The 25018-nt window shown below is 42.5% G+C and overlaps 1 protein-coding gene across 1 annotated transcript in view; it reads left to right on the forward strand.

Moving 5' to 3' along the window:
- UBXN6 (UBX domain protein 6) overlaps positions 1-25018 on the forward strand; it is a 59250-nt gene that overhangs the window by 29383 nt on the left and 4849 nt on the right. Inside the window, exons 2-8 of the mRNA XM_085639532.1 lie at positions 4248-4405; positions 4524-4588; positions 7132-7257; positions 8467-8564; positions 10451-10526; positions 10617-10701; positions 20802-21021. Of these exons, the coding sequence (XP_085495658.1) occupies positions 4248-4405; positions 4524-4588; positions 7132-7257; positions 8467-8564; positions 10451-10526; positions 10617-10701; positions 20802-21021 (828 nt within the window). The remainder of the gene's footprint in view (positions 1-4247; positions 4406-4523; positions 4589-7131; positions 7258-8466; positions 8565-10450; positions 10527-10616; positions 10702-20801; positions 21022-25018) is intronic.

Genomic DNA, 25018 nt, shown 5'->3' on the forward strand with positions numbered 1-25018 from the left:
CTCTTGATTTCCTCTCCCCCTCTTTTATTTTTTTATCACTTCTTTTTTCTACGCAACTCATTTTCTGGATTTTGCTATTCTGGTCATTTATTGTAGCTGCCCAAACATAACCAGTTATTCATTGTTTTGCCCAAGATAAATACCCCGATCAAACATTCACTAGACAAATATATATTTCAAACTAGCATTCTCAAAGGCAATAGGGCTGGCTTTTTTTTATTAAAGGAGTGGTGTTTAGTAATACTTGGGTGACTGTGCGCATTGTGTATTGCCCTAACCTGATATAGAGGCTGAGAGCAGGGCCCTTTTCCTCAACAGACTACATTAGCAGAGTTGAGCTCTTCCCTCAACAAAGAGTGTTATGAAAACAAATCGTACAATGAAGTTTACATTATAGGCGTTGACTTTAAAAGGAACACACAACATAACATTGCATGCTAGATACATTTGATAAAAGGCCAATATTTTCTAGACTTCTTTAAGAAACCCTGTGTGTGTGAATGTCTGTGTTTTGTGGACCAAAATAAATTTATAACCCACAACATGTTATAATTAGAGCACCAAATGAACGCCATAGGTAGATTAGTCTATAGCACTGTGGCTTTAAGCCAGGTTAAAGCATCCAAACAGCAAGCAAGTCCTAAATAAAGAAAACATAAACCAGTAAATAAAATGCTGTCATAAATATCTCTCAAAGAGCAAACACTGGCTCTATTCTAACAGAAGGTCTACTTGAGTCTCATAACCAAAACTTAAGGGAACACAAAATTTAACAGAGGAACCATTTTTGAAATGCTACGGTCTTTATGGACAGCCCATCTAATGAACAGTAAACTAGAACAAAATAAAAACTGGAAAACCAAAGGCTAACTCGAATCTTCTTCCTCTCCCTTCCTCTTTATTTTTTGAAGACCTATTGACATGAGGTGCTCCAGACAGTGGCCATACCTGAAAACAAGCATGCTCATTTGTGGTGTGGTGCATGCTCTGTGCACTATTCTTCGATAAAAGAAAAATCAGCTGATGCCTCCAGAAGCCTTTAATACGTGTGCAGAGCAATAGCCCTTTCTAATGGGTGGGGTGAAGGTGGTTGAATTTTGCACATCGCTGATACTAAGTCGACACTTCTGTACTTGGTTTCCCCCATGATCATGGCCCTTGTAAACCATTCTAAAAAAGCATATGTTCCATTACATCATGTTTCTGGACATAAATGAATTTAGTCTTTAGTTCAGTTTAGTCTTTAGCCCCTTTCCTTTCCTCTAAGTGCTTGAAATCATTTTTCTTATGTGTCGGCTGCATGTAAAATGACACCTATTCTGCTTTCACCTTTTTAGTGGAGAAGTGTGGCTCAATGGTTAGAGCGGCAGACCCTGATGCAGAGGTCTGGCCCGGGACCAGGGTTCAATTCCCGCCTCGGCGGGTCTTGGGCTCAATTTCCTCTGACCTGTTAATTCTCGCCTCGGTGCCTATTCTAATCATGGGTCCCACTCTGCAACTCTGGGCAATAGCTTGCTTAATCTCCACAACGGCCCCAACAGCGCTGGGATGCCTGGCTTCACCTTGGGGGTGCCCAGGAGTGGACATTTCACAGGAAAAAGCCAGGAAGGGTTCCACAGCGGTATGAGTACAGCGCCAGGACACCCTAGGGTAACAGTGCGCTATACAAGTACAACACATTTACATTTACATAAAAGAACACTAAAAAAACAAACCACAGTATATAAAAACAGATTTAAAATGCTAAAAAGCCAATAAAACTAGATAAAATTGATACTATACATGTGTAAAAAAAATCAATCAGCATTCAATTCATTTTTCAATTCCTAGAAAAACCTTACGCTCCCCCCACATAGAGATTTAAAAACCTGATGCGGCATATGCGATTGGGTGTTTTATTTTAGAAGTCTAAATGCTTCTTCACAGCGCCTAGTGCCTAGGTTCTTGCACACTTGAATCATCCATCTTTGTATTATTTTATATACCAAGGACAAAAGAAAAATACATGTAGTTCAGTCTCCTCTAGGCTACTGCATGCAGGGCAAGGCAAGACAGAGCTGCCAGACAATTTATAAGTACATGCGCGAAGTGGAAGCCAGCCATGACTGAACTGTAAATAGAGTCTCCTGGCTAATGCCGGTTTTATCTCTTCTAGTCATGGCTCCTAGTTATATAGGTATCCTTAATTTTTAAGAAGTCTGTTAGAGGGCCAGTGGATGAGTTTTCATAAAGTTCCGCGAGTTTACCCACCCTATAGCTACTAATTGTTTGCGCGATATCCCAGAGCAGGCTACCTCCGGGTTTCTCCACAGACTCTCTCTACCTAGATTGTGAAGACCTGCCTTGATATATGCAATCCATGCCAGCTTCCCTATACCAGGGAGCCCTAGGACCTCCTTTAACTTCGTCCTATACTCAAACAATTCAGGTGTCACCCATAATCGCTGCCAAAATGTTAGGATTCAACCAATTTCCTCTATGATTGGTCTTACCCCTATATCCAAGCGCAGTGGGGTGAGTGGGGAACTCACTGGAAGGCCAAAGAGCTGTCTAAAAAAGTTGTTCTCAGTCTTGATAATAGTTTTGGGAGAGCGATGCCCCCAGAGTTCTGCCCCATACAAAACAGCTCCCATTAGTTGGGTTTTATAGATCTCTAGTGCTGGGCCTACAAGTTTATGAATGGAATTTCTATAGAGCTTGGCCAGGCCGTCTGTGGTCTGGGCGAGCTTAAGACTTGCTTTATCTATTTGTGGCCCCCAGTCCATTTTTTCTGTTAGGGTGAGTCCTAGATAATCAACAAATCGTTTAAACGTGTTTCTCTGACTCATATGTGGAACTGGGATGCCCTTTTCTCAGCCTTACCTATTCTGACAGGTTTTGCTAGAATTACTTTACAAATCAGAAACAATTGTCTGAGTCATAAAAGGGCTTTTGTACATAAAGAAATGCACTTTTGACGTCTCAAACACTGTGATTTTTGCCCTTCACGTGGTTTTCTATTGCCAAAAGGCTTTGTACACGATGCCTTATGTAGCATGAGGTAAAAAAAGGAAAAAAAGATGAGTGTGTGGGAAAATATGAGCTCCAGTAATATAATTCCAGAATTTTGTCAATGCTGAGTGGGGAACCTCAGGCTTGCATAAAGACTGCAGTTGATATTTTTGCTGCTGCTACAGCATACCTTAATTGTCATTCAGAGACAATGCAATTGTGAGTTTTCATATACTCCATAATATTTGTTAAAGTACCTGGAGTAGTGTGCAACTGCTAATGATCTGAAACCTAAACCTCTCTGGACGTGGTCTACCAATATAATGCATGGGCCGAAAGGCATATTTTTCATGGATTCGCCTGTCGATCCTTTGGCTACATTAAAATGTATGTACCTTCGCTTTGGAACACCCCATTTGTAATATCCCGTTAAGAAGCTCAGACAATTATGGAGTTTTTTGTTTGTTAAAAGATTTGTTCAATGTCTTTGTGTACATTTGCATCTTAACTACCTATGAACCAGTTGTGCAGCACTGTCACTGTCTTTCATGTACACTCTCCAACCCTTGAGCCGTATGCCTGTAGATTGCTTGACCAGAGCTAATTTCATTAAAAAATGACATCCTTATAGTTAAGCTAAGCTCAAGTTAATAATATCTTTTGATTACCTTGTTGGCTCCTATTGTAAATGCCTGGCATAAAATAGCTTGTAATTTCTTGAAACAATGCCTATGGAAATCTTGCGTGTCTTTTGAAATCTGTACACATGTTCTTAGTGAGATACAGGGTTATCTTATATTATAAAGCAGAAATTTCTATAAGTGTCCAATTAAACAATACAGAAGACTCATCTTTTGAGGTATTTAGTGACGCAAAGCTTTTTTTAATTTCATTTATTTTCTGCTCCTAAAATCAAGACCGCTGATAATGAAATTATTTTTTAACTGGCCCTATCGACACTTTGTCCTGCCAATGATCCCCTTCAACCATGCATTTATCAAGGAGTTAGGTCTTATGGACCACAGGGCCACTGAACGGTTAATGTCTTATTAGCTAATTATTGTATTATATACACAAAGAATACGAAAATATTGAATCACAGTAGTCCTGGTGCTGATAAAATGTTTACCATGATCTACAGTGTAGCTGACCAGCTATTCATCCAGCAGTTTTCTTACTACTTCTCATAGCCTTTCACACACTCTTCCTCTACACCAACCTTCCTTTCCCTTGAAAATTATTCTGTTTCATTACAGGGAAGTACCCAAAGAAAAGCTTGCCAAGGAACCCTCCAAGTCACGTCACACAACCTCAGAGGGAGCTCAGATGGCTGCAACCGCAGCTCTGGCAAGGATTGAGTCGAAGCAGGCCAAATCCAAGCTCCCGACCTCCCAGGAAATTATCAGAACAAAGGGTGAGTCCAAGTTCTTGGAAGTTAATTACTATCAAGACTTTTGCTCAGCTCGCGAAAAAAAAACGATAATCTTGTGTGTTTTTTATGTTGTGCTTAACATACATTTTCCTGTTTACAGTGAAAAAGGAGCTAGAAGCGGAAGCAGCAGCTGCGGTTAAGCCAAAGACTTCATCCTCCGAAGAGGTAATGATCTTCAGTTGTAGGCAGAAAGACCTGAGTTGATACGACCTGGCAGAAGAGAGAAAGGATTCCAAAAAGCCATTTTGACAGGGAGAAAAATATAAGGGCTACTATCAAGAGAGGGAGGGTAGCCACACATTCTGTGAATCAAAATTGATAAGATTAAAGATTTGGACACATAGCAAATTGTAATGAAAGACCTAGAGAGAGTAAGAAAAGGACCTGTGTCCATCAGGTGTGAGTTTTTTTCAGCTACATATGCTGAGGCAGAAGAAATGCGGTTTGTTACTGGAATGAAGGGGGCAGTTCCCCATGAGTGAATGTTTATCGGAGGCTCTCCGCAAGGACACACCCAGTAGCCATAATCCTGGTGTCACTATACAAAGTGGGACTTTTTGAAAACCCCTTGTGAGTGTGTAGGTGGGAGTCATCTGAACCAAGCATAGAAATGAAGGCGGTAGATTCACTTTACAAATTTGCTTGTGATAATTGTGAACCCAAAGTGGAGTTCAGCCTTGTTTTAGGTAAAGGGGGATTTATGTTAGCCCACCAGATCAGTTGCACACTATCCTGTTTTACTCCATTTATTTACCTCAGTACCCACACCAGAAAAGAAACAGTTGGAGATGCACATGAAGGCTGCCGGTGCTTCCTCCCACACTGCCCTAGTAATATGTCCATATCGGTAACACCAACAAGTATGTGGCAGAAAAAGTTGCACTACAAATGCTGGCAGGGGGTGTTGACAAATCTTCCATCAGAAATGGCTATTATTTTTTTATTGCATAATCATTTTGCTTCCAACCTTGAAAAGTGTAAAATGCTCCCATTTCTAAATCTTGCCTACAACTATGTTTGTTTGATGGAATTGGAAATACGTTCTACTTAGAATTCTCTGTGGTTCTATGCCAGAAGTTACAAAATTGGATTTTCTACTTCAGTCATTTCCCCCATCACCTATCTGGTTAATTGCTTTCCATTTGATCCTGCAGTCCGAAGTCTGCAGTTTACGTATCTCAAATCTCTCTTTATTGAGTTTAAAGTATTTCCTATAAATTCTAGCGTGAGCAAAGAACATGTGTTGCCTGGTTCAACCCATGCAACGTTGTTATGATGTGATCACATCTTCACTATTCAAGAGCTAAAAACCATCTTCCTAATGGTTTTGTTTGTAGCAGACATATCCACTCTCGTCCATCAGCTTGGCTCCAAAAAGGCCACCATGTGGAAGCATAATATAAACCATATGTTACATAACCACTGCCACCCCAAGGCACTGCTTACACTTTCACCCCCACCCCATTTAAGTCTCCCAAAAATTCCCTTTTGCACATAGCATGAAACTTACTCCTGTAACACTCCCCGCTTTCCTAACATTACCCCAAAAATAATGCTAATTCATAGCACTCACTGTACTACGCCACCTTCCTGACTGCATTGCAAATGTTGATGCAGTAAATGTTTGTTTTTTGCAAACATCAGCATCCCGTTTTTTAAGATTCCTGCAAAATACAATCTCAATGAAGTAGCATCCAAGATAAGTCCAATATCTATCCATTCTTCACTTCCAAGTGGTCTATAGATGCACTTGGACTGTAAAATTGCTTCTGCAGACCCAGCTAAACAGGCCAATTTAATGATGGGCACCACAAAAGTTCTAGGTACATTTCTTAAAAGAAAATACATTTTACCAGAGTATTGGTGAGGAATGGGTAAAGAAAAGGGCATCGAACCGTGGCTGAAATATTCAAATGCTGAGCCATCATAGACCCCCTCTGGCGGCGTCAGTACTTGGAGAAACAGGATATCTGTAAAGTTATCTATTTCCTTTGTGTGTTTCAGCCTCAGTGTTTTCCTTGCGGGCCATTAAACCTCTAAGCAATGTTTCCCATATTCTTCTGGAAATGTCTTGTATGATTTAGAGGTTTTATGTGTCTCTTTCATTCATATAATGCCATCGACAGGAACTCTTTCAGCCATTCTTTGTTGCTATTACTAGGTTCTTCTTTCCTCAACATGCAAAATGTAACTACAGCAGTAGAGATTGCTATCCATGTATCCAGTAAGTTGTGGTTTTCTTTGTCTCACAAGTGATCAAAGTACACAGTTGTGAGGACAAAAACACCTTACATTACGTGTGACTTATTTCTTTCATTTACAGTTGATCCTGCATGCCAAATTACTTAATCTCTTTATTACATCACCAGTCTTGTTAGATTGGTTATGACTCTGAACCAGTTCACCTAGCCCTACAAAGTGTGGTTCAGTGGCATGTTTTATAGTGTGTAACAAATCAATTAAATAATAAATGACACAATCAAGCCTTGAATTGTGTTCTGATCAGGGCATCTGCTGTAGAACCACTGAGTGTTTACAAGCATTTAACTAGTTTCTGTAACCTGGTTTGAAAACGTAGTAAGAATTTTGCATTTGTCTACTCACGAATGTTATTTGGATGGTAAAATTGCTTGTTTACATTCAGGAGGAACAGAGGTCATGTTTCATGTGGTCCCTCTCAAGGAATGTTGTGTTTTTTCCATTGCTAGGAGCCTACGCCACACAAAGACACCTGTGGCTTCTCTGTGTCCGGTGTGTACTTTACTTGCCCATTAACTGGAGCCACCTTACGTAAGAACCAGCGAGATGCTCACATCAGAGAGGCAATTCTTTTGGTAAGTGGCCTGCCGCTCTCTGCTCACCATTAAAACTTGGTCCTTTAAATAGTTGTGAGAGACACACCTGGAGGTGGTGTAAGGAATCTGATAATCAGCAAGCAACTTAAAGTTCACATTGTCTTCATCCAGCAGCCTTTTTCATTTACCTCTTAGCTCATTTAGCTTTCTAAGTAGAGGTGTAATTCAATACCGTGCATAAGATGTGGAACTTTCCTTTGCGTGGTAGCTGCTAAATCTGATTTCTCTAGTTTGGCTGTCTGCATCTTGCTTTTTGTTTCCTCTGGCATTGTTGTCTGATGGTATGGGTACAGTCCTGTTTCTTTTTGGTCTATACATTGAAGCAATTTAATTAATCCCTTAGTACCCCATCTCTAATTCCACTACTGTCGGTGGTATCTGCATAGCTAGTTCCTGTGTTGCTGTATGGTCACATAGCATAGTCAGCTGAGTTGTCTTTCTACTGTTATTTCAATGACCTCAGCCTCACTTTCAATCATACGTAAGCTTAGAATTTAATCAAAGAAAATTACAATTCAGTGACGTGCCTATGAATAGATTTATTTTCTTTGAAAGGTATACACGCATCTCGTCTGAATTAGAAGCAGATATGATTTGATTAATCCTGTTTTATGAAGAATGTCCACATTCCTTGGGATTATTAAGATTGTGTGACACAGAATGCTTTTACTTTCAAAAACTCAAACAAAAGCACTGTCCTGTATATTACTTTGCCTCTGGGCATGTGAAGCCGAAAGAAGTTTAAAAGGTTACACTTTTTGTTCATCGCCATCTATGATATGAGACCTATGTTGCTGGAGCTCCATGTTCCAAATGGAAATTCCAGATTTTGTACAAAATAATTTAATCTGTATTTGTCCTCCTTTTTTGTCTGACAATAAACACTTGCTAAAGCCCATGTTCAGAAAATGTCACATTTGAAAGTGTTGGGAATCTGCTACCTTTGTTTTAAGTGGTCATAATTTTATGATGACAGGAAACGTGACTATGTTTATAGTTATCAAAGGCCTAGTAAATGTTTTATAAATGTCAGAATTTTAATAATGTAATATATTGTTGTAGCTAAATTGCAGTGAAGTGTAATATTATTTTAGTTTCTTTATATGATTTCAAATGTTTGATCTTGTCAGTGTACTGATTTTAATTAATTAAAAAAAGATTAATTTACTTGTTTTCTTCTCAATCCAGTATTTCTCAGAAGACCCCATTTCTGCGTCAATCATGAAAGTCCACACGTTTAACAAGGATAGTGAAAAAGTGAAACTAGGAACAGAGACCATGGCAAAGTAAGGGCCTTGTGTAATATACAAATGTGCAAACATGTTTCTTCACATAAAGTCAGCAAATATGTGAGCTTGTCTAGTACATATAAAATCTGTTGGTTTGTAAAGTAAGTGGGTTTTGTTGTTGTAAAAGTTGCCTTCTGGGGAGCACTGGTCCTTGTCAGCCTTCTCGCCTAATACTTGCTTTTCACACTGCTTATGAAGACATATCATCCCTGCTTAGCAGGCCAGGCAATAGTTTAGGGACTGCATCTTAGTCTCTGCATGGTGGATTTAGCATGCTAAACATGTAATGCAAACTGCAACGTTGGTGAAGTTCAGTAAAGTATACTGATGCTACATATTAGAAGAACACTGAAGGACATTTTTGGAGGTATGAGACACTTTGGGCAATCAGATAAGTTGTGGCTTAGTTGTGTGCAACCTTCACCCTTGAGCCATACCAGATTTTCAAGTTATGCACATGGAATACATTTACATTCAGTGAATCTAAATGCCTGTCATTTACATAGTCTGTCTCCTGATACTTTGACATCGCCAGTGATGAGCACAGTGTGGAAGCCATTGGGCTTGATTAAACACTGATATTTTTGAAGAATATTTGAAAGGCCAAAGCGTTTGGTTGAGTGCTGGAACCAACAATTTGTTGCACAAATTGGAATGTAAAACGTTCATACCATCATTGTTTAGTCGATACTGTAGTCTTGTCAGCGATACCATTATGAGCAGCTTAGAGCACCCTCTGCAGCGGGGATTTCAGAATGGGTGAACTGTCTGATGAACATGTACACCACGAGACAGAAGATGGGAGACAACAAATCCGTGAGTGGATGGAATGTGGCACATGGTGAAACCGATGAAAGTGTGAGGATGGCGAAGAGACAGAGTGAGAGAAAGAAAGGAGTTGGACAAAAAAAGGGGACAGAAGAGGTGACTGGACCGGGAAGCAGACAGTAGAAAGCGTTAAGGTAGCAGGGAAGTTTAGATGATGGAAGGGGGAGCGGTGATGGAAGTGAAACTGACAGGTAAGGGGCAGAGGGTGGACTTGAACAAAGGATTTGCCCCATGAAACTCAAAAGTGGGATGCAGATAGAACACATAAACCTAAAAACAGCCATTGAGTTACCTATGAATCCCCTGATGTTGCTTCAGGGTACGAAGGACGATGATTTGGAAAGCTAGCTAAGTACTCACACAGGCAAAAGTCTCAAGCATTTTATGTTTTCTGTTTGTCGAACCCACTCCCTCTAAACATGTGGTGGTCCAAAAATGGGGAATATTTTCTCTATGGAAAAACTGTTGCCATTGGTACCTGACAAAATTAACAAATTTGAAGAAATGTTAGTACCTTTTTGCACGATTACCAAAAATGCAGACCACCTTAGACATATGTGTGGTCTTGGATAGGCTGGGCATTTGCCTCTGTAGTCCATACGTTTCATCGGGAGGGGGATGACCCAGTAGACTGCACACAATAAACTCTGCCTTGAGATGGGACTACACTACAGTATTGATATCTAGGAAAGACTTAGGGATACTTATTCTAATGAGAGATGAATGTTACTGTAAACGTACATCTAGCTATTTCGATGTGCCTCTGTTCTGTATGCTTTGTAACAAAGTAATTGTCCTTCCATACCTGTATATGTAATCTAAGATGCATTTCTACCTTTCCTATACCACATAAAAACTGTAAATAAAGTTTGATTTAAAAAAGTGGGATCCACAAAAGATGTCTCACTGGCAAGAGCAACATATTTGATTAAGACAGTAATTAGGCTTGGGAATGAATTAAACACCCAGTGCAAACTATTTTGGTCTTGAACCGTATGGGCCCTCCGAGAAATGCCTGTAATGCCAATGATCGTGATCTGAATGTCTTCTCCTAGGTATCTGGAGAACATCCACAAGCACCCTGAGGAGGAGAAATACCGCAAGATTAGAATCACAAATAAAGTTTTTCAGGTAAGGCACAATAAACATTTCAATTCACTTTACTTGATTTGGGGTCTTTTCTCCAGTGTAGCTCTCCTAAGTCTGATGCTTTCTCTTTAGGAACGAATTGCGTGCCTGGAGGGAGCCCAGGAGTTTTTCCAGGCTATTGGGTTTGAAAAGAAGATGCTGCCTATAGAAGGAAAAGGTCAGATTATTTATATACATGTAGGAGTGTGGTAAAAATGGCGAGCCATATAGATGATGGGAACTAATCATAGGAGAGGAAATAATTTTGCTGAAGTAAGGTAGTCATGGCTACAAGTTTGCCAGTGATGATATAATTTGCTGTAATCAGAGCTTACATTGACTATTGGACTGAGTACTTGCCACACCTGTGGGTAGTGAGTGACAGCCAATGATGTGCCGGAAGGCTCATTCTTGTCAAATGGAAAGTTTATACTTTTACTTATGGCCACAAACCTGCCTTCAGTGAGATTTCTGGTCATGGCGAGTGACCGGAATTTGATGCATTTATTAAATGAGGCAAGGATCTGTATGCTACTTTAGCAGTAGCACGTTTCTGGGTCTTGCCTTGAGATTGTTGTTAATAGTTAATCCTTCATCACGTGGGCACGTCCGTGTAGGTTCTCTCCAAGCATTAGGCACAGGGACTTTGTCATGGTCAATGGCCATAGTTTGGAACTGGTTATAAAGAGACCCTGGCAGCTTTTCTGGCTTTGTGGTCCTCCACAGGTGTATTGGTTGCTTTGCCCCTAGAGTATAACATAGAATAGGACATGGTCAAAGCCAAAACCAAGCCATTGATGATTGATTGATTGATTTATTATGGTCAAGAACTTGAATAGGTGGTCATGAACAAGGAGTGTCTTGTACTGAAAACAGCTAATCAGCAGTCTGATTATCCCAGAATGCCTACAGGAGAACAAGCTCCAGGATGCTTTTGAATTAAGGATGGAGTCTGGTCAGGCTTCTTGCTCAAACCCTTTTCTAGCCTCTTCACCCCTCCCCCCCCCCCCCTTCCTGTTTTTCTGTCTATTTTCCTCCTCCGAGCACTTTTGTGCTGCAGTGCAACACCCAACTGCCAAGTCTTCCGTTCGCTGACATTTTCCCACCAATAACCTTTTACCCATTCCCTGCTCAACGTTTGAGATCACTCGTATACACACTCAGCCTCTTCTTCCTACGTGCAGCACCAGACATGGCACAGATAAAACAAAGTACTGTGACCAATTCTTTTCTCTAGTGATTATTTTTGTCTGCCATAATTTGAGGTCTTTTTATCTTGTTCTATTTAGTTAATGAACTTTTGACTCTGAACCCTCTATTCTGCACTTAATTTGCCATTTACTAGCTTGATTTTGTCATTTACCTAAATCAACATGAAGTTCTCCAGTTTTCATTCACAAACTTGGTTTTCTCCAAGCTCTTTTTCTGTCAATAATAAAAAAAAAATACAGGGGAATTGTGTGGCGCTCATCCCAGTGTGCCAATTAAACTAACTCTATACTGCAATGAACATGTCAGTGGTTCCAAAGTGTTCATCCCTGTTCGAAGGATGTCCTTTGAAGCTTCTTGGCCCTTAATATAATTGCATAAGTTCTGCATGTTTGGTGAATACTTTTTGGTCACAAGGAAAGTAATGTATGTCAACCTACAGGCAAGGTGACCCAACGTACAAAATGTCAGCACTACGTGCCAGAATTGCATTTAGGTGGGATCTAGGATAAGCATTTGATAAGATTTGATTTGGACGACTACCAAGTGTTTGGTAGTCTGGTGTGTTCTATGAAACCTTCAGTCGCTTGGAGTAGGTCAGTGTTTTTTTGCTCAGCACTAGATATGCAGGTTTCTTACCAGCTACCACGATGAAATCTGTCCGGTAATTGAAAGATCATATGAACTAAGTAATCTGCCTTGAGGGCTTTAAGATTTCGGTAAAGGTAAGCATCTTTTGGGTAATAAGATTTCATTTGAAATTTCCAAAACTCAGGAGCTCTCCTCACAACTTTAACAAAAGAGAAAAACGGTGCTATAGGCGCTGCATGAGGGGTGTGGAAAGATAGCTCTGGCAATGTGCTTAACTCACTAACCTTTTGCAAGTTACATATACATTAAAAATATGTAGCTATACATTTGATAGTTTTAGTATTTTGTTTTGCAAACCATTACAAAATGAGACCATCTATCGCAAGATGCAAATATATGAATTTATGTTGATATTCTGCTAGAAAAGAAATACACACTACAAGCCCCGAGGTTGGTAACTGGGTTGCGTCCTCCTCATGACAAGATGATTCACGAAGATAAACTTGCCACCAATCGTTTCCCTTGTGAAATTGTTTAACGAATCTGGAAGACCATAATGGAGGTGATATGGATGATCGCCTGAAGCGAGAGATGGTTGCTAAATGGACTTTAATGGATGCATAAGCCAGCCCCGATTGCGCCAGATGCAGAAGATACAGAAGGATTTCTTCTGGTGAAGAGGAAAGTGGATGTACCTTAACAGTTTGGCACTAAATGCAAATCTTTTCTACTTGAATCATTAGGTTTTATTTGTACTGTCTGCGCAAGCTCTGGCTGAGATGTCCCTGCAGTCTGTTTGGATGTTTAAGTGTGCAAATTAATTGAACTCAGGAGCCAGGCTAACAAGTGAAGTGACTTGGGATCCGGGTCCAGCACTCGGTCCTGAAGAGAGGGTATCTGCTTCAGCTGGACGTGGCTCTTCTCTGAGAGAAGGAGTAACTCCATTAACTAATGTTGGCATGGCCACGTTGGAGCTATGAGGATGATCTTGCATGGCTTGTCCTTCATTTTCATGAGGACTGTTACGAGGAGTGGAATCGGAGGAAAGGTGTAAGCATTGATTCCAGACCATGCGATCTAAAATGCATTCCTCCACGACCCTGGTTGACGATGCCTGCTTGCAAAGATCTAAGCGGTACAAAAGGGGGTGGTGATAGACGGAGCATCAGAACCAATTAAACACTCACACCCAGTCAACAGATCTGGGTTTGATCCATCACCGTTCTTTAGCCCACTCTGCCACCCCAGTTCAGACATGGCCATATGCAAATCAGTCCGACCCTGTGCCTCATGGGAACAGTCCAGCCCGAACTGCCAAGCAAGATCTGGCATTTTTGGTTCTGGGAGGGTTGCACATAGATCCTGATTCGGTTTGTCCCACTGGAGAAAGACGTTGTTGAGGGTCCTCTGATCGATTTCCTATTCGTGTTGTCGAGAGGTCCTCAGTCTCCTGAGAGTGTCCGCTATGTTATTTTGCTTTCTGGGCACATGTTCCGCTCGTAGATGTACCTTGTGGAAGACGAACCACTCTCAGATGTTTTATGCTCTCTGGGACAGCAGGTGAGATCTCGTGCCACCCTGTTTGTTGATGTAGTGCATTGTGGTTGTGTTGTCCGTGCAGCTGAGCACTGCAGAATTTTTGATTCTGGGAAGCAAAGCTTGCAAGGCTAGGTTTACTGCCTTGAGTTCTAGCAGATTTATGTAGAAATGTATATGAGACATTTTCCACTTGCCACTTGCCACTGACCTGTAGATCTTGGGGATAAGCTCCCCACCCCTCTAGAGAAGTGTCGGTGGTGACGACTAAAAGAGAAGCTAAGTTTAAAGAAGGCATGCCAATTGACAGGTATGCCTGCTGCATCCACTGCCGGCTACTGTGAACCTTAGTAATTTGCCATGTTTTGGGTTGATGGGGACATGAAAATATGCTTCTAGGAGATGGGGGGGTTGACATAAAGTCTACTTGATTCAGGAGTTGCAGTATATCCTGCAGTCTTACCATGCGGAATGACTGTTAACTTTGGTAGTTGTTTAGGTTTCTCAGATCCAGATCCACTCCTTTGACTTCTTGCGCATCAAGAAGAAACAGAAATAGAATCCTCTTCCTTTCTATGCTTTAGGAACTCTCTGTTTAGCTCCTTTTTTGAGCATTGTGTTGACCTCCTCTTGAGGAGTTGCATTTGTTTTTGAATGAAGGTTTGAGGTGGGGTTGGAGGCGGTGTTAGGGTGAATTCTAATGTATGGCCAAATTGAATAAGTTCTAAGACCCATTGATCAGTTGTTATTTCTTGCCAGTGTTGAAGGTGATTGGATATTCTCACCTCTAGCCGGGATGAAAAAGCAGGGGAGTAGCCGGTGCCTGTAACTGGTCATTGACGGTGGCCAATATCCTTTCCTTGACATCCCAATTTTCCCCTTGGCGGTGGTCTGTTATAGGATGCTTGTGGTGGTTGCCTTTGTTGATACTAGGGACAAAACTGCTGAGAGGCTGATGAGTATGAGGGGTAGCAATACTGCTGGTAGCCTTCCCTATAGGAGGAGTGTCCTCTTGCAGAGCGCCTTGAGAGGGCATCTTTCTGTATTGCAGGGTGTTCCCAATGACATAGCCATGTCAGTGTTTGTTTTGATGGCCTAGGGGGGCATCATCAACGGAATATTTAAGATTTTATTTTGAACCTTTTGCCTAAAGGAGGTGGCTTTGAGCCAGCTTTGTCTCCTTATCACTGCTGCTCCCACCAGTTGTCGAAAAGCAGTAGTGGCAATGTCAATGGTGCAATCAATAATTTCTGATATGCGCTCACGCCCCTGCATGACTTTTTTGGTCTCTGCTTTTAAGTCCTCTGGAAACTTGTCCAAGTATGGAGCGATATCTGACCACATTTGGCGATCGATTCATCTGAGGATAGCTAAAGAGTTTGCCACTCTTACTGTAAATGCCAATGGAAGAAAAACGCTTCCCAGTCTTATCAAGGCGCCTACCCTCTTTGTCTGGAGGTGCTGAAATCCATTCTGAGGGATTGTTTGACCAGCGCTGGGCCACCTGTATATATACAGAATCTGGTTTAGGGTGCCAACTGAGTCATGCAGGAGCATCTTCTGGGGCATGTACTTCTTATCTCAGCATAGCAATACTTCAGTAAACGTTTATGGATTTTTCATCACCTTTATGCCCTCAACCCAGATGTAATCGGCAATGGGCATTGCCCTTATGCTTTTCCGAAAGGGCTCTTTAAAATCATAAAAAAGCAGTGTGTCTTCTCTGTAGGCATGGGAAGCCCGAACCTTCTTGCTGCTCTTTCGAGATGGTTATGAAACCCCCTATGTCCTTGGGAGGAGAATCCACAGAAAGCAGCGTTGGAGATGATGGTGCTGGTAAAAGATAATCATCCCTCACCGTGTGAGCGTCTCGGAACTCACCCTCTTCCTTGTCATCATCAGAAAATGTGGGATCCTGTAGGAGAGCTGTCTGTGGAGTATGCTCTGCTGATGAAGGCAGCAGTAGTGGTCTTGAAGCTTACGGAGTGGACAGCTGCATAGGTGGAAACTTTGGCGGTGGGAAACGTGTGTAGTGGTGTAGGAAACAAGACTCAGTCACAGTACCCCCTAATTTTTGCCTGGTATCTGATGAAACTTTTACTGAAAGTGTGCTGAGTTCCTGCTAACCAGGTCCCCAGCACCAGTGTTCGATTGCGAAAACTGTACCATTGGTCCACAATTGGCACCACTTTAGGCTCCATATAAGTCTCTAGTAAATGGTACCACTGGTACCAAGGGCTTTGGAACTAAAGAGGCTTCCTAATGGGTGCAGGTCGAATTGTGCCACCCTAAGGGACCTCTCACCAAGCTCGTGCAAGCTGCCATTACAGCTTGCATGTCTTGGTGCAGAGAAAACCAAGAGTCGAAATGGCACATATCCTTGTGTGCCATGCCTACCCAGCACTGCATGTGATATAGGTATGTCACTCCTACAGCAGGCCTAATAGCCTTATGGCAGGGTGCACTATACCCATGTATGGGCATATCTACATGAGTGGATGTGTCCCCATGATATCGAAGTTCACCCTTGGATATCACAAGTGCACAGGGAAGCCATGACGAGTACATGGCCTGGACACTTGTGATTACTAAGTCCTCAGCTACATGATGGCTTCACTGTACCCCAAGGTGTTTGGTACCAAACACCTCGTTTTTGTAAACCCACACTGATGCCAGTGACAGATTTATTAGACAATGCATCCAGAGGGCGCCTCAGAGGTGCCCTCTGAAAACCTGGCAACTACTAGTGTGTTGACTGACTGTTCTCTACAAGCCAGCCGCCATAGACATGTTACTTACCTCCTGAGGTGACAGCATTCACTTTTGGAAGCCAGGAACATAGCCTGTTCTGGGCAGAGGTGTTCAAACCTCCTCCACGCAGGATGTGCTTTTGAAGGCCATAAGCTTCAAAGGCCCGGCCGCCTTTGTTATGCGACCCAGCCTCTCTAGATAATGGAGAAGCCCACACTTCTGTCCTGACCCCACTTTTTAGTAGTAAGACAGGCTAGAAAATTAGTAAGATTAGGCGGTGTGCCCATATTCAGCCGTCATCTCCCCTAGAGCGGGCCAGCTGATGTGGACCCACTTTTAAAATTCCTCCATCTTGTTTTGGATGGAATTAGCATTCTAGGGCCAGGGTTATGCCCCCTTCCACAGGAAGCAGTCATATAGAGGGTGTAGACACCCTAAGGTAGGTAGCCCATTGGCTACTACCTGTCACTTCCCTTAATGCCCCTAAAATGAGTATTTAGTGTCACCCTAGGAACTCAAATTTGACGGATCAAGAGAAGAAGGACGAAGAAATGTCACTGCCTGGCGAGTACCGCAGCAGAACTGTGGACTTCGATGCGAAACCCTGCCCGTCTCAGCCCTTTCTCGACAAGCGTGACTCGTCCTGCGAGCTGGAGAACAAACAAAGCCTTGGGTACACTGCCAGCACTTTAAAAAATCACAGTTTCCCTTGGAGTAGAGGAGCTACTCCCCTGAATTCCGATGGCCCCGTCAAACAGATTCCGGTCCACCGCCTTGCTGCTCCCCTGCCATAGTGACGCCGCAGGTGACCAGGAGAAGGTACTTGTGCTCTGGAAGGTGAGATTTGTCTCCCCTCAGAGTCTGAAGACACCAGGACCAACTGGAGCCGGCAAGCACCAGCTCCCTGGGTACCAGATGCCCTGCACCAAACACCAACAGTAAGAGTCCAGTACCGATTCTCACTGCACCAGGACCAAGCAGCATCGGAGGACATTTTCATCACGGAGACCCACTTCATAAGTGGCCCGGCTGTCCTGATTTTGCCCCTGCCACCTGTTTGCCCCTGACCGCGAGGAGCATCTTTGCGGACCAGCCCAGCCGACCTAACCACTCTGCACCCAGCCAGGGTCCTGAAGAACCGGCTGTACCCCCTGGCTCCAAGACCCTTTACGACCTAAGCCCCTGCTTTGGAGGTCTCGTACTTGTCCCCAAGTCCCCCTCTGCAGCTTGTTTTCAGGTGCCCCTTCACTGTAGAACGTCCAGCTACAACCTCACCAGCACCCAGCTCCGGTGAAATCCGGGTCGCTCCCGAAGAAACACTAGTTGTGCTTTGGCCCACTGCAACTCCAAACCCTGAAAGTGAACCCCTGAAACTGAATGTAACTACCTTTATGCACCTCTGACTTTTCATTCCATAGGATTGCATTGTGCGTAAAAGCGCACAGGTTTGAACGCTTTACTTACCTGTATGAATTGCTATTGAGAACTGTACTTCTCTTTGAACACAGTTCTTGGTTTTGAAACATATATAAAACGAAGTGTAATTTTTCAAATTTGGTCTCCGATATATTTCTTTAGTGTGTATCTCACTTATTGCCTCTGTGAGGTTCAACAAAAGCTTAGCACTACCCTCTGATAAGCCTAACTGCTCATTTACTCTACCACAAAAGAGAGCGTTAGTATTATCTACTTTAGCCTCTGAAACTAATCCGGGACCCACTGGACTCTGCACATTGTACTTTATTTTATTTAGTACACTATATAGAGAGCCAGCATCCTAGGAGTGGTAGGCGATGTTGGAGGGCCTTTGGTAATCTGTTAACATGAACTGGAGGTCAGAAACTAGTTATGAGGGAAGACACATAATTTCCTCCTAATATTGCTGATGGAATTTTTCTGGAGGGGCGTAGTACTCCTGATCGTAACATTCGCCCTTGTCGTACTCATCCTCCTGACATTTAACATACAGCTCAAATGGACTGTGTGCAACGCCAAAGAGACCGTCGTCATCAGTCATCTTCGTCTAACAGTTAGGAAGTATGGGAAAAGGTACAAGATGTTTTGGTTTTTCCTGCTTTTGTGGGTTTTCTATAGATTTTTCTCTCGTCAACGAGGATGTTGTGGTGAATGGTGGTTTGAGTGACGCTGAGGCTGATTTTGCCGTCAACGGGAAAGTCCTCATCAACGAGGCTGGTATCTTCAGCATCAACGGGCTAGGGTAATGACTCGTCGACGATGAGATCATCATTGAGAAGGACATAGTCGTCGACAGAGTGGAGATGGTTCTGGTGGTGGATGTTGTAAACGCTGCAGTGAATGTAGTTGAGGGCGCAGACATCCATTCTCTCGTCAGTGGTGAAAAACTTGTTGACGATCTGTCTATCGACGGAGAGGATGAAGGCTTTTTGAAAGTGTAACAAACCTGAGGCGGAGATGAAGGAGGCTCAGACTTTGTTTGCTTCAGGCCTTTTTGAGGAAAAAGATAGATCTTTCTTCTCTTTTTGCTTTGAAGAAACCTCACCTTCATATGAAGACTTAGATGGACTGCGTACTCTGTGAGACCTATGAGTTTTTTTGTTTTTTTTAAGGATTTTCTAGGTGGTTCTGGAGAGGAACGAGGATTTGAAGAACCGTCTCTTTTTTGTGATCTTTTTGAGGAAGATGAAGAATCATCACTGTTATCGTCTGACACCGGCTCCTTTCTGGTTTTAAGTTTTTGGAGCCATAACAGTAGTCTGTCCTCACGGTCCTTCAAGGTTTTTGAAGAGAAGGTACGATATACCTTGCAATCCTTATGAGATGGATAAAGGCAGCATATGCAATCTTGATAAAGGTCATCAGAGCAAAGCCTCTTCTAACCACAAGTACCACAGGCTTGGAATAGACCCTTCTTTGCTTTCTCTGACACGTAGGAGGCAGAATTACAACTAGAAACCACTGATAACCTGAAGTATGTATATATATCTGATGAGATATAGCGTTGAAGTTCTTCTATAACAAGTCAGGTAGAACCTAGCAGAGCTTAGTGGAGACTTCCTTGCATGACGTGCGGTACAAAATCTGAGGGACTGGGGCTTCTTGCAGGAGTGTTCCAGAGAGTGATGCAACCTGATTGGTTGAAACGTAAGTTTGGTCTCTTTTTAAAAAAAAAATACTATATGTTCCTAAACTGAAGGGCCTAGGGCCTTTTTAGTCCATACCTATCATTTCATTGCTAAGGTACCGTGGGACTCCTATCTCCACACTGGGAATGATTCATTCAAGTGAATCTATGAAAGATCTAATACTGGGGTAAGTAAACTGGTGCACCTTCTGTTCCCTCTGCTACCTCACCTGCAGGACAGCCTACAGAACAGAAGGATAACTCAGCCGATCAGAAAGGAGAGGGTTGCACTGGTCTATTTATATGGAGTTCCACTAGCCCTTTGGTCTTGTGCGCTATATGGTCTGGGAGCTCCTCAGATTTGCAGTTCCTTATAATGTGCGTGAAGGCGGACCTTATTCCATATATTAATAATACATAGGGTAAAGCTATGTTTCACACTGGAAAATATATATTGAAACAGTAAAATTAATGATGTACTATACAGGTTTATTGTAGTAAGTAAGAATCAATATTGTTGAATTTTATTAAGCTGTAGGTGGGAATTAGTGAATAGTGTCTGCTGTAATGAAAGCTTATTTTGCCTGGGAGAGGAGGGTGATCAGGATGTTACTCTTAGCCATGTTCAGCAATGACCACTGCTTAGACAGGATATGTTGTTAATATTTACCTTCTATGGGGAGAATCCGGATCAGTTATTGCCATGTTAATATTGCACAATGTGTTTTGGTAATTCAGAATCATTATCATGCTTGGAATAGTGCAAAGGGAATCGGATGTGATACTAATTTCCTAAGCTATCTGTTATTTGGAATATGTAATTCATGGGAGACTCTAATGACTGGTCTGGGACCCCTATGAAATATGCAATCATTATACCCAACAGTGTAATATATAGGATAAAGAAGGACTATAGGGAAATGTTGCATTCTGTTTTTGTCCTTGCTTGCCGGACTTAGCGGTTGTGTCTTCAAGATAAGAGGGCAACAACAGTGTGACCCCATTTAAGCTGCAGTTCCATCTTTTACTATAAGAAGGCGTTTGCAGAAAGGTTGCCGTAAGAAGTTAAAGGGACCTTGTTCTTACAGAATCAGAGGAAGAATTCTTCGTGCTGAAAGAAGAGGTCTGTGAAAAACTGAGTGACCTGGAGCAGTATCGGGAGAACCTGCTGAGTGCAGAACCTGTAAGGGCCATGCTCGATAGAAACATGCAGATCTTTCAGCCCTCCACACAAGCTTCCCAGTTTGAGCTGCCAGATGACTTCTACAATCTCAGCATAACAGAGATTGAACGTGAACAAAAGCTAAGGTGAGTAGTCTATGTCAAAGCATGTATGTAAAAATGTGACCCTTGCTTATCTTCACTAAGAATGCGGGCAGGTATGTTTCGGAGAAAAGGTTACAGTTGTTTTCAGGTGATGTGCAATTGACCGTGATTATTGATCTAAAAAGAAATTTGACACACCTGTAATCCATTTCACCACTCTAAACATCCTCATTAAAGTAATAAATACTGAATTTCGCCCCCCAAGATGAGCGGATCTATTAAAAATAACTATATCATCCTGACTTTTTAAAATGAAACTAGAATATAAAATAATTAATGGGTGGAGCTTACTGAATATCTGCTACAGATCTGTCCGTTTCTTGGTTGAGGCTCCATTCTGCAACCAAACCCTACAGCACAAAATACCTACATGCTATTTGAAATAGTGTTGCAGAGCAGTGACAGCTGCAATATTCCAGGCTAGCTATAGTTTGATTCTCTGGATTGTCCGCGGAAACAGCACTGAGAAGAGGCCTTTCTCCTCCTACCACATTTGGATCCAGTGAAGTGGCCACTCATGGACGAAAGCAGGCCAGTCCTTTACAGATGTACAAGGGGTGGAAGTCCCAATGTTCCAGCGTGTACCATAGCCTGAGGTTCAGAGGAGAGACACTGCAAAGATGTAATACCGGAGCAACAGTAATGGAGTTATGTCTAGATAAAAGATGTCTGCCAAGATGCACAATGTGACGACAGATATACAAAACACAAACATTAAAAAAATGAGACACTTGCCACCTCTGACCTGAATGACCCCCGACCCCCCCCCCCCCCGAATAAAAGACGCCGAATATTGTTAGCCTTGGAGGTGTCTTGGCATGACATTAGCCTTTATCCATGCCAGTGAAGAGAATGTTGAAATTTATGGACATTTTAAGGTCGAAATAAAAGACTGGGATTAATGGAGAGATGTTTAAGTTCACTTTCATTTTTAGGTCTCGCCTAGCGACGCAGCGCATGCGCTGCTCGCTTGCAAGATCTATTGGTGTCGCTTTTCTATTGGATGTGGGGGTTGGTGACCGCCCTGTCTCCCTTAGGCCCCGCCCACCCGGACTGGATATTTTGCTCGCGCACAGCACCAGTCAGTGCAGGCACGAGCAACAGCGACAGCTTGTTAAATTAACTGTGCTTGTAAATTTTTTAAGATAGTTTTCTAGATTCTGCCACAAGGTGGCAGCAAAAGGCCGATAAGAGTCTCATCCAGCAGCTCTCGCTTTTAAACCTTAGCCTTTCGCACCCCTACTGCCAGATAACATACAGACACAAGCGTGCCGTTTGTATTTTAACCCAAGGTAAGAAGACAAGGTATGCAGGAAGAGTAGGAGACAGTGGTCTGCAGACACGTTCATCTTTATTCCACAAACCTCTAAGGATGCGTAAACTTGAAATGAAAGCGATGGTATGACGGCCTAGCCCTAGTCCCTCTGTCCTATGGTTCAAGCCCATCCCCCCATGTCATCCATGCCAGAAGGCTCCTGCTTATCTGCGTCATCCTGGTTATGACTCCAATGCTTACTGGAGGGGTTTGTGCTGCTCAGGGATACCGGACGACACATTCAAGTCACCGAGTGAGTTTCATGCGGTTCCATTGCCACTCCCTCTGCTGTGGAGCAGTGAGTAGAGCTCTACCTGTGCACGGGTTCTGCGGTTTCACACTGCAGGGAGAAATACCAGTCTGTGTTTATCTTGATGCACTTGGAGTTTATTTGTAATTTGCATCTGTGAGAAATGTGGTGGCTGTCTTTATGCAATTACAGGTAAATATTGTCAGCGCTTCCCTCGATGTCTCGCAGGAACGACGTAACCTCAATGGCCCCCACAGCCTCATAAAAATTGCCTTTAAATTAGACTCCTGTACCTAGGCGGTGGGCAGGGGAGTTTTTCTGATGTAGTAACTGGTGGGCGTGAAGTCTGCAGTTCCTCTCTTCACTCTTGTCACCGCCTTAGCTCTATACCCAAACCAGCATTTGCAATGCAATAGGTCTCGCATTTATGCGAGTTTGAGCAATTCGCATTGTAAATTACAATGTCTTTTATTTATGTTTTGGTTTTTAAAACAAATAAAAGGCATTGTCATTTGCAATGCTAGTAGCTTAAACTCTCGCAAATGCGAGACCTATTGCATTGCAAATGCTTCTTCTGTTTTGGATGATCTCCCAATTCCTTCTGGACTTCCATTTCTCGTCTTGGTTCTTCACCTTCTTAGGTGATCTGGGGTAAACGCTCTCAGTCGTAGGCTCAAATATAATGTTAAAACGGGGAAAGGGCCAGAGGGGTTTAAAGCAGTATAACTTTGATGCACCGCCACACTAAAAGGAAGTGGGCTGCGTTTTCATATTTCTATATGCTGCACATATAGAAGATGAAAAAGTATAGTACAGCTACTGGATTCAAAACCTCACCCTGCACGCTAAAAAATATATGATGATAGGGAATTTTGTTTTCTGTCCGAACCTCTTATTAGATGCTTTTTTATCTTTTACAGAATGAGCTTCAATTTTTTCTTACCTAATTTATCCTTTGCTGCAGGACGGACACTTCAGATCCCCAACGTGAGAATTTAGTTTTTCAGGTTTTGTTTGTAATACGACTACAGACATTAGGAAGTTCAAGATATTTGATATTGCTGTAAAATTATAATTACAGTTGTGATAGCATCTATTTTTTTCCCTAGACTATAAGTTGCCTTTTTGGTGTAAGGATGTCAACTGGTCTAGTTAGAAATTGGTTTTGTATCTTTTCAGCTGGAGGGAAGAACACTTTCACTGTTGTCTTCAGAAAAGCTTAGGTTATTGTACATTGCTAAGAGGGGATCAGTTTTCTCGACATCAATAACTTTTACTGGATTGGTATTCCAATTCACATATTCGGTTCAGGCCACTCTGCAAAGCGTACTTGACTGAATTTCATGCAGATATGCACCATTACATCATCAGCTGCTCAGTGTTCATACATAATAATCGCAGTCCTTTAATGGAAAATAAATACAAACTACAATCCCCTTTACCTGGAGTATTGTCATTAAATTCATAAACGGTACCTCCAGATCCTTGAAACCTTCAGACATAGCCCTTGGCCACTGAAATTTTACTCTGACTGCATTCTGGGATGATTCTCCAGCCTACTGCATTTACAATTGTGAGAAGTTGGCCTGGTATATGATGTTCACTAGTTAAAGTGACCACCTTGTACCATGCCAAGCAACCCTTATGGTGTGGTTGTAAGTCAACCTTTTCGGACTAGCTGCCCTAGTGGTAGCGTAGGCTAAGCAGTCTTTGAGGCTAAACTCGTTAAAGCAGGCTGTTTTACCATATGTAACCCCCCTTTATACCAATGAAAGGACACCACACAGATATATATTCAAAATATATATGTATTTATTACTCAAAGTATCCCCTAGACTCTTTATGAGCACAGGAGCACAAATCGTTAAACAAGAAAGTATTACAATATACAGAAGTTGCACTTTATATGGATAGGCCCTGGTGGCCGATCAAACCATATACTAAAATAGTGGTATAAGTACCACAAACAGGAAAGGGAAAAGGCCTAGGGCCTCTAGAATCGCTGGGCCTACAAGGAGCTAACTTCAGTTAGTGACCAGGAGGTCCACGGGTCGCGTGTGCAGTGAGGAAAGTTACACGCGGGATCCCATAGGTTTTCAATGGGTGCGTAAAAGTTACTGCTAGAAGGGTCTTCTGGATGGACTACGAACTTGGGACTTAAAACACAGACACTAGAGATGTTTCTCTACACTTGGGCACCGGCTTTACCTCACCCACAGGAAGCGGGTGCATAGGTCTCGAAGTGCGTCGGGTTTCGTCTATCGATTCAATGGAGCCTGACGACAAAGATGCTGCAGGCGGTCGGTCCAGAAGAGATGCGGTGGATCCAAGAGTGGATCGGAGTTGTAGAAGACCTGAAAGCAGAGGGGACAGTGTTCACAGTCACTAGCCAGTGACCGGCGTGGCACCAGGTA

Source organism: Triturus cristatus, chromosome 12 (assembly GCF_964204655.1).
Source record: "Triturus cristatus chromosome 12, aTriCri1.1, whole genome shotgun sequence".
Lineage (NCBI taxonomy): Eukaryota > Metazoa > Chordata > Amphibia > Caudata > Salamandridae > Triturus > Triturus cristatus.